Raw genomic sequence first — 10,031 nt, 5'->3', positions numbered from 1 at the left:
GGGGCTGGGGAGGAGGGAGACCCCTGGGGAGGGTGGTGTGGGGAAACTGGGAGCAACTGGGAAAGTGGGGCTGTGGCTCTGGAGGTTTGGGCGAGGCCCGGTTGGGGCTGGTGAGAAAGTGGGTGTGCTCCAGGCCCGCTGTCAGCACCCGGGAGTGGCTCTGTGCTGCCTTGGGAAGCCGTGCCGGAGTTCGGCAGCCCCTGGGGGGGCTGGAGGCAGGTTACCCCCAGTGCACAGCCTCTTCCCTGGTTGTGTTTTGCCGATCGATCACCAGAAAGCTTTTGGTGGGCTGCCTCCATTTTATCTCTGAAATTCTGCTCCTAAAGAGTTTCTTTTCCTTTCGTAGTGTTCCTGAAATGCGGCGCTGACCCCCCGCCGATTACTGCCCCCGGCCTTCCTTCCACCATGGCAGCCCGCTTGGTGCAGCGCTGCTGCTGGCGGCACTTCGGTGCCTTCGCCTCTGCTCCCTCGGCGATCCCAGCGTCTCTGCTGGTGCCAGCGGGGAAGGTGACGATGGCGAGAGCTCTGCCTCAAGCACCTTTTGCTTCATTTCACACTTCGATCCCTTCCGGTTGGGCTGATGGATTCTCGGTGAAAGAGCAGGTGGAAGACAGCAGAAATCCAGAGCACAGAATGATCAGGGAACTGATTGAAACAGCCACGGGTCCTCAGGAACTCCTCCAGTTGAGCGAACTCCATGCTCTAAATAGCAACCAAGCCTCGCTAATAATTACTCAACTTTCCCGGCTTGCAGCAGAAAAAAAACTGGAAACACAGAGCATTCTGCAAGATGAACGTTTCCAGCAGCTCATCAGCATCATGGATTCCCAGGTAAGTTCCCTCCTTGCCACGGAAGAGTTTGGGGAAAGAGTACGAGGTGGGAAGTGGCCAGTGCTCCTGGGATTGAACTGGTGAGGCCGGCTGGAGCTGGCTGCTTGTTCAGGGTTTTACTTTGCCTTTCCAATTAAAAAATGAAGTTGAAAAGGTGAAATTACCAGCTCTAGGCGGGATGCCTGATTATTTCCGTCTAAAAGCGCTGCTTTTTGGACCAGAGACAAAATGTAGCAGGGAGGTCATCCTCATTAAACGCTGCCTTGCTCCCATCCCTGTGGATTTTCAGCTTTCTCAGTAGGATATCCCCAGGTCTCGGCCAGGCTGTTCCAGATCCATCCCCCAGTCTGTGCTGGTGCTGGGGATTGCCCCAGCCTGTGAACTTGCTGAACTCCGTGAGGTTCCTGGCAGGTCTTTGGGGGTACAAGGGTTCTGCAGACACCTTGTAGGTCTCTTGATCCATGATTTCTGCTCCCTAAATCCTCTCCAAGGATAGCAGAGAGGTGGGATTTCCCCTGAGGTCACCCATTTAGCTCCGTTGAGCCGAAATGCTTCCACGCAGCTGTATTTGGAGTGAAAGTACTGCTCGAGCTGATCTACATCGTCCTGTGCCGCTGTAACCGTGGATCAAAAGGGTGCCCGTGTCCCTGGGGACCTCTCCGTGGGGAAGGGATCCCCCAGAGCTGGCAGAGCCAAGCTGTCGTGCTGGATGGGCACCATGAAAAGCGAGGCAGCGTGGCCTGGGTGTAGGAAACTGCCAAGAGGGATGTGGCGAGGGATTTTGAGATGCAAAGCAGGCTGCAAACACGATTATCCTTCTCCAACGAGCTCTTATTGCAGCCGCAGTTGTAGATAACTGAACGTAAGAGGTTGTTGTGTAGATGCAAAGACGTTCTGATGCGAAGAAACTAAAATTAGTCAGCTTGCAGCGTCCTTGTGTCAACGAGCCAGAGATTTTGAATGGTAGATGAGGTGTGGGCTGGGACAGCGTTGAGGGAAAGGGAGGGATCTGGTTCTGCTTGTGACCTTCTGAGTAACCCGGGGCAAGTCCTGAGCTCTGCTCCTTTTCCCAGCTGCATCCCGAGCTGGGATTTCTCCGATTTTAGCAGAGCACCCTGGCAGTGCTCGGGTTGTTCTTGTGCCTGAGGTCCTGATCTGTGCCTGAGCAGCACCCAGGGAATTTGCCGTCCCAGTGGAAGTGCTGGAGTTTGGCTAGGCCAGAGAGTTAAAGCCTTTGTTTGTCCAAATCTTCATGGTCCTTCCTGCCCAAAAATCAACATCTCATGGCACTGCCTCACTTTCATCCTCCGTGATCGCTCTGAGAAGCAGCTCATCGTTTCTGAAATAATTTTGTAACGTTGTGATGTCCTGTGCTCTGTACATGGCGGCTGGCACAGCAACACTTTCTGACGGGCCCGTCAGAACTGACGTGGTGCTAAAGTTCTGGTTTGGTTTTAGAGAAATCAGGAGAGCTTTCAGACTGTAATCGCAGAGCGCAGCTGGGGAAGCTTGAGCTGGAAATAAAGAGGTGCAGGGCATTCCCTGGTGGACGCTGAAGGAGATAAAAGCTGGAAAACCGCGAGCTGCTGGTGGAAAACCGCGAGCTGCTGGTGGAAAACCATGAGCTGTGCCTGGCGGGGGGGCTGCCGGTGGGAACGCAGCGGCCAGGCAGAGAAGTTCAGTGGGCAGAGTGTGGGACTGGGCAAGTCCTGATGCTCTTGGCAGCCGGTGGGATTCGTGCCTAGCCTCCTTTCAGAGCCACTGGAGAGAAACCAGAGCTTTTAGGATAAATTTCACCTGACCTGAGGAGCTGAGGCAGAGTCCCGTGGCATTCCCCTCAAAACCCCTGAATTATCAGTCTCCCTGCGCTCTTCGTTTTACAAGCCACACTACAAGGAAGCTTAGGTGCCTCCAGGGAGGGGTGAAGTCTAGTTAAATATCCCACCCAGCTGGTAGCAAACCTGCTGCTGAACTTCCTTCTCTGACGCAGAGGGAGTTCACCGCTATACGGCAGCTCTATATGTGACGTGTAGCTACGTCAAGGCTCATCTGTGTTGCCGGGATCGATGCGTGGCTTCGGCTTCTGGTACAGACATTGAGCGTCCTCTTCCTCAACCAGGGCACTGCGTCACTCAAGTCCATATCTGGTGGTGCAGGTCACACCGGTGAGGAGGAGCAGAGGTCTCACGTTATGGTGGGGGACAGCGGGATGTCCTCAGGCATGAGGACACTCTTGCCTCCCCCTCAATGCTCTTTCTGTAGCGAGAGAGCACATTGCTGGGTGTTTGGCGTGACAGGCAACGGAATCCTCTTGTGCTCTCTCTCATCACCGCCTTTTCCTTATTTTTCTCTGCTGCCCAGATACCTCAGGTGTGGAATAACACCTTGGTGAACCTCCTGAAGAGCCTCTACTCCCTGGGGGTGGACATGAACAGGAGGGAGATGCAGTCGGTGAAGCAGGAGGTGCTGTGGCGGCTGCGGCGCCTCTCCTTCGGGCAGCTGGCCTCCCTGGCCGAGTTCTTGGCGGTGAGGCAGCGGAAGGAGAGCAAACTGCTCAACGAAGTCATCAAGAAGCTGGAGCTGCGTTGGACGGAGCTGGAGGGCACCCGAAGTGTGGTGACACTGATGGCCAAAGTCGGGTACGTCTCCCCGGCTCTGATGGACCGGCTGGAGGACAAGGTAGGGGCTTGGGTCTTCCCTTCCACCTCTGCTCCCTTCAGGGCCACCTCCTGCGGGTGACAACAGCGGGAGAGCACCGTCCCCTTCGGCACATCCTATGTGGCATGCTCATTCTGCACCGGCTGCGCTTGTGGCTCCTCCAGAGTGCTTTGGTGCGCACTTACGGGCTGCTGTTCAAGCAGCTTCCCATTCACAGGTGCTTCGAAGAGGGGTTTCCAGCGTAGATGGGGGAGGTTGCACTCGCCAGCCCCTTTTCCCAGTCCGTACTGGTGTGAGCAGGTGGCTCACGCTGGTCTGCGCTGCTGGAAGATGGGCTGAGCTGACGCGTTTTACTTTGCGGCTGCGGCAGGTTAGCAGAGAAGGGGCTCGAGTTCCCTTGGCGCAGCTGGTGAGCGGTGGCTTACGGAGCCAGCGGAACACAGCCACCAAAAACCACCGTCCCAGGCTGTGGGGGGAGCTGGGACAAGGGGACATCTTCAAAGGGGACAGGTCTGTCCCCTCCTGTGCTCTGGGTCCCTGTTTTTGTCACTCGCAGGAGCAGGGAAATGTCCTTTGGGTCAGAACCACTGCAGGAGCCCTGACTGCAGCTGCGTCAAATTCAGTCCTCATCCAGCCCGTGCTGGGGACTGGCCAAACAGCTGCCACAGCAATGTCTGTAGCTCCTGAGCCCTGCTGTCGCTCTCCCTCGACGCTGGGGATGAATAAATGCTACAAACACTGGTGTGTGATGAGGCAGAATGCTGTAGCCGGATCTGATGGGGTGCTCAGCTTATGCAGAGCCCAAACTAACGAGGTTGAGTTGGTGCAATGGAAATTAGAGTGGAAAGCGGGGTGCTGATCTGGCAGCGGGTGCCTTTCCTCTGTCATTACGATCACTCCCAGCCTTCCTGTGTGCTAAACCCTCGCCAGTTCCTGTCCCCATCACCCTCAGAGAGGCTCAGCTGGGAGCAACGGGACTTCCCACTCCGAATAAACCCTGTATTTGCCCCTTGCTGCGTGCTTTCCTTTTACATCCCTGCTCAAAACATTTCTCGGCAGGCTCTGGAGCTTGCTGAGCAGTTCAACCCCGATGACATCCGGAAAATAACGCTGGCTCTAGCCTACCAGAACCGGCGTTGCGTGCCTCTGCTCCGAGCCTTGTCCTACCACCTCATCCAGAAGCACTCTGAGCTCAGCCTCAACATCCTGATGGATCTCATTTTTGCCTATGGTAAGTGGCTCGGCTGTACTGGGAGAGAGCCCAGCTTATTCTGGGCACTCGAGCGGGGATTCGATAGCGTTGCTGCCACGGCACTGAGGACAGATGAAGGCGAAAGGCTGGCAGGGTCCGTTAGGCTGGATCTGGCACACCAGCTCAGCGCAGCCAGGTCGTTTCCAGCTCTGAGCGCAGGCGGAGTGAGCCCAGGCACACCATTTTCCTTCCAGTCTGCAGGAAGAAGGGAACTGGTGATGAGAGAGTGCTTCAGAAAGATGGCCAGGGTGCCAGGGAGCCCCTCTGCCCTGCAGCATAAGCCGCTACTGAGCTGCGATCCCCCAAATGGCCCCAAATCCTCTCTCGCCTCCTCCCATGGCCATGGGTTTCTTGGGGAGCCCTTGTCTCTGGTTCCTCCCTTGGAAGACACAGGCCTCTGTAGCAGGAGCCAGGCGAGAGCTGGACTTTTTATGTGGGGACGGTGACACTAAAATAGCTGATTTTTTGCCACCCAGGATGTCCCAGTGACAAATTAATTATCGTTTTGGAAGAGCAGGGTGCTGAATTCGTGCTCCTCAGCAGCTGAGGTGCTACAAGGACTCACACCAGCGCTGGCAGAACGCTCGGGGCCGGTGACAGCCACCTTGGTGATGTTCCTGGCCACTGGGTGGACCAGAGCCACCAGATAGGTGATGGTGACAGAACCTGGTGCCAGACAGCCATATTAACAGCGGGGTGCCACTAATTAACGATCTGGTTTGCAGTCCTGGGTGTCTTGGTTCTCTGGTTCCTCTTTCCATGCAACCTTGCGTGGTGCTGTTCTCCTCTTACTGGTGGAAAGCCCAGACAAAGGGATAAAGAAGCTGGGAGAGGCGAGGAGGAAATCTTCTCCAGTTGATTGTCCAGCTTCTGGGGGTGGGAACAGCTCTTCTGCCAGCCACTGGTGCCAGGACGGTCTTTGTAGGTTAGCTGTACCTTCAAAATAAAGAAATAACCCCGGTTGTTGTGCTCTTGGCGGGGACGTTGGCACCACTGCGCCGACATTTCAATTTTCTGCTTGTAGCCACCGTGTCAGTGCGTCAGGATGGTTTGTACCTGTCACTGCTGCTGCAGAGACCCTGCCTGTGCCCCTCCAGTGGGGACTGTCCCCTCCTGGCTGATCCACACTGTCCTGAGCTCCTCCAGGGCATGGTGCTGCTGGTTACTGGTTCTTGCTGTGATCGATGTGAGGTTCCAGGTGGCTTTAGCGAGTTCAGGGCTCTTCTGGCCGCAGCAGGATTCACAGGTGGAGACATGGGGCTAAGATCAGTGTGGCAGAGACTCAGTCTGACCAGAAAGGATGGGGCCAAGGCAACTGGGGGAGGCAACAGCGGTCTTGGAGCCTCCTCTGCTCCTAAGGACCGGCTTTGTGCCACCACCGCCCGTCCCGGCACAGCTCCCGTCCCAGCTCCATGTAAGTAGCTGCCCCTTTCTTTTCCTCCTTTAAGGAAAACTGAATTTCCACCAGCCCCAGGTCTTCCAGAAGATAGCGACAGACCTGCACCCCCACGTTGCCACCATGACGCCCGTTGAGGTGACGCGCTGCATCAAATCCTTCGCCCTCCTCAAGTGGCTCAGCCTGCCGCTCTTTGAGGCCATCACGCAGGTGAGGAGGGGCCTTGGGACAGCAGGGAAATCCCCGCTGGCACCACTATGACTGGGATCCACTCCAGTTCTCGGAACATGGGAGCAGTTTCCCCCCTCCGTTTCTCCAGAGATGGTTTCTGGGATGTCCTCGCTGTTTTTCGTACCCAGCCAGCGGCTGTAATTGAGTCTGACAGGACTTGTGGCTCATTTTCCACCAAAGCCAGCAGTGGGAATCCGTGCTGAGCTGGGGCTGATCTCGGCTCCATCGGAGTCTTTTCTCCCAAGTGCCAGTGCTGCTTCTCTCCCCAGGCACTTTCTGCCCCAGTTTATGTCCCTGCATTTTTGCATCTGTACTGGGCGAGTGGGAACATTACAGAGCTCTGCTTTCCCTTGTGCCAGGATAAAATCCCAGGAAAGTGCTAAGAGATCTTTCCCTCCTGTTTTCCCATCTTGCAATCTTCCCATCTTTGGCTGACGTTTTCAATCTTTTTGTTCAGGAGAGACCTAAACCTCTGGTTTTGCCCCCTTCTATCTTCCAGTATGCCCTGGACAACACCAAGCAGCTGTCGGTCACCAATCTCTGTAGTATCATCCTCTCTTTTGCTCGCCTGAACTTCCAGCCCAGCACAAGCGAGGACTTCTTCAACATGGTAACCTTCCTCCTTTCCCCCTCTTTGGCACCCTTCCTCCCTCCCCAGTCAGCGGGAAGGCTGCGGATCTCCTTCCAGCCCCATCCCCATGTGAAACTGGGGTGTTGGATGGCTGGAACCCGCTGGGAATGGTGTGGGAAGCGGGAAGGGGGAGCCCAGAGCTCAGACCAGGCTGAAAATCCCGCCTGGGCTGCGTGCGGGGCAGTAGTTGACCCAGTTAATCCCTGCAGGCTCGCTTTTCTCGCAGGCACGAGCAGAGCGTGGGTGTTCCCATGCCCTCCTGAACTCTGATTGCTGTAATTAACTCTTTATAACGAGGCCAGAGGTGTTGATGGTTGCACACCCATTCCAGACAGAGCTGTGTGGCTCTCGTAGCCGAGCCAAACCCTCCGGCTGGTGGCACTGAGGCTGCTCCCTCTGCTCTGGGGAGGATAGAAGCTGCCACAGGCCGTCTTCCTGCCCAAGGGGAAGGTTGTCACATCCCAGGGCGAGGAGACGTGACCGGTTAGAACATCCAAGCAGAGGGGGAGCCTCCTGTGTGGTTCAGCAAGGGGCTGGCATGAGGTGAGCGTGGGGCAGGCGCCGTCCTTGACGTCCTCCTGCCATCCCTGGCTCGTGGAGGTGGCCTCTGAATCAGAGGAGGAATTCAGCTGGCCTACGTGACCTTCACACCCCAAGTGCCACCACGGAAGGGCCCCAAAGCTCTGCCCTTGACCTCCCCGGGGACAAATTGACGCTGACGATGTCCAGAGAGGAGCGGCGTTGTCGCGGAGTAAGCGGGCGTTCACTGAGCCCTGCCCAAGCCTGACCTGCGGTGTGCAGTGGAGGAGGAAGAGGGACCCAGATGTGGGTGTTTGTAAACCATGGGACCCTGCGTCCCACCCCAGGGCAGCCTGTCCCTCGTGGCCACGTGAGCAGGAGGGTCTCCCTGGGACAGTAAGAAGGACAAGGTGCTGTCTCGGGCCTCCCCCTGCCAGCGTTAGTTGTGGTCGCTGTGAGGAGAGATTTTGTAGCAATGCCTCATTTTTTGAGGGATTGCTAAAAAGTTCTCCAGGTTTAACAGGTGAAACCTCTGCAGGGTGCAGAGCTCTGGGCTCTTGCTGTGACATCATGACAGCACTGCAGTCTCAAACCCTTCCAGCTCTGTTTGCAGCAGCTTTTCGTTGCAGATCAGAGGAAATTTATCACCTCCAGCCTTTCCTGAACGCTGCTCTCGTGGCAGGGCTGGCTGCAGCGGTGCGTTACCCCAGGCTGCTGCAGTTTGCTGCTGGGCTTAGTGATGAGTTCCCCCCGCAGCGACGCAGCATCCCGGGCCAGCAAACCACAGCTCACGAGCTGCAGGGTCACATTAGAGCGATCTTAAAATCTCCCCTCTGCAAATAACCCAGGGGAGCAGCACTGCTGTAGAGGAGACAGTGCGCCATAACGCCTCAGAGACCTGTCAAGCTGCCAGAGCTGTGCGTTGAGTGCAGGATCGAGGCGTCAGCAGTTTGGTTTCTCTCTCTGCAGGTCCACGAGGAGCTCCAGGGCCAGCTGGACAGCCTGGAGCCGCATCTGCTGACGGATCTGGTGTGGTCACTCTGCGTGCTGCAGCAGGCCAAGGCGCCCTACCTGCAGCGAGTGCTGGCGCCCGACTTCCACGCGCAGATCCGAGGTGAGGTGGGCGTCTCTGCCTGCGGGACGGGGACCAAGAAGCTCAGTCCTGGGGCAGGGAGCGGGGACACTGAGCCTCGTCCGTCTAAATTTGAGTTAATGGGTTGGTAACTGGTAACCAGGAGGGAATCATCTTGCTGGGAGAGGCTCTAATGGATCCCTCCACCGTGAGGGGAGCGCAGGGCAGCAGCACCAGGAGAGTTGGGCTGGTGAGAGCCACGGCGTCCAGCTCTGGCAGCCCACTGGAGCTGTGGATTGGTGCCTGTGTGCGATGGGGAAGAAGAACAAGATGGTGACAGCAAAGGGGACCCACTCAAGCCCCCCTTCTCCTCACCATCCTGCTCATGCCTTCCCTGCCCCTTCCCTGTGCTCTCTTCTCCCGCCTTCCTCCCCGGGTTCTGCCCTCTATCTGGTTTTCTGCCTGCCCAGGCCGAAGCTGAATGTGTTACGCGGCCGTTGCGGTGCCTGCAGGGTCCAAACCCTCCACTTTTTCATGGGAATCGCGTGCCCCAAGGTGAAGCTCGCTGCTCTGCTCCGGCACTGCCCATGTGCTTCCCCCAAGACCTCGAGAAGAGACTTTGGAAAAAATTTGGATGTATTTCCTACCAAAAATCTGACTGCTGGGGAGGTGCAGCCCTGACAAATTCTGTCGCTGCTCGGCCAGCCCCTGGTGGCTTTCTGTGAGCACCCGTCAGCGGGAGCAAGGCCAGGAGCTCGGCGCTGGGCTGTTGGTGATCTCTATCTCCATGCCAGCAGGCAGGGACCCATTGCGGGGGGATCGGAAAGAGAATTCCCAATCGGATCGGCTACAGAGGCCACCAGGGAAGAGCCAGACCCCACCGTGGGCTTTGGGCTCTGTCTCCAGCTCGGCTTCTCTCCTCCCATCAGGCAATCAGACCCTCAAAGCCCAGAATTTAGCGCTGAAGCTCATCCACATCAATGCTGCTGCCAAGCTGGAAACCCCCAAGTACCGGGGGCCATTCCTGCCGACGGAGATGCTGCGTGCCGCGGAGCTGGCGGGGGATGGCGGGCGAGAGGGTCCCCCTGCTGCAGAGCAGCCTGCAGGAGGCACTGATGGGGGTGATGGGGAGCCGGGAGAACGGGCGCTTCGATGTACACACCATCTACGGCTGGCATATCGGTGAGTGCGTCCTCTCCACATCGCTGTGGGGAGCAGCAGGACCCCATCGAGCTCTGCTTGGTGGAGGGAACTGAAATTGAGGGCTTGGGTGCAGCTACCAGGCTTTATCCCCCCTCATTCTTCAGCCTCACACCCCTCAGCCTCCTCATCACAACTCATCCCAGTCTCCCACCGGAGAGCAGAAAGGCAGAGCAGAAACCGCGGCCCAGGGCAGGGCTGTTGAGTTGCAGATGTAGGAGGAAATCCCTCTGCCAAGGCT

General features: G+C 57.1%; 1 protein-coding gene across 1 annotated transcript in view; it reads left to right on the top strand.

The window, feature by feature from the left end:
* Positions 1-405: 405 nt before the first annotated feature.
* Positions 406-10,031, top strand: part of TBRG4 (transforming growth factor beta regulator 4) — a gene marked incomplete at its 3' end in the record, with an annotated part of 10,810 nt that continues 1,184 nt past the window's right edge. Inside the window, 8 exon segments of the mRNA XM_010081509.1 lie at positions 406-831; positions 3,193-3,510; positions 4,549-4,720; positions 6,190-6,347; positions 6,868-6,978; positions 8,488-8,632; positions 9,520-9,653; positions 9,655-9,772. Coding sequence (XP_010079811.1) covers positions 406-831; positions 3,193-3,510; positions 4,549-4,720; positions 6,190-6,347; positions 6,868-6,978; positions 8,488-8,632; positions 9,520-9,653; positions 9,655-9,772 — 1,582 coding nt within the window.

This window comes from Pterocles gutturalis, unplaced genomic scaffold, assembly GCF_000699245.1.
Source record: "Pterocles gutturalis isolate BGI_N339 unplaced genomic scaffold, ASM69924v1 scaffold31539, whole genome shotgun sequence".
NCBI classification, from domain to species: domain Eukaryota; kingdom Metazoa; phylum Chordata; class Aves; order Pterocliformes; family Pteroclidae; genus Pterocles; species Pterocles gutturalis.
This window is presented reverse-complemented; position numbering and strand designations above follow the sequence as displayed.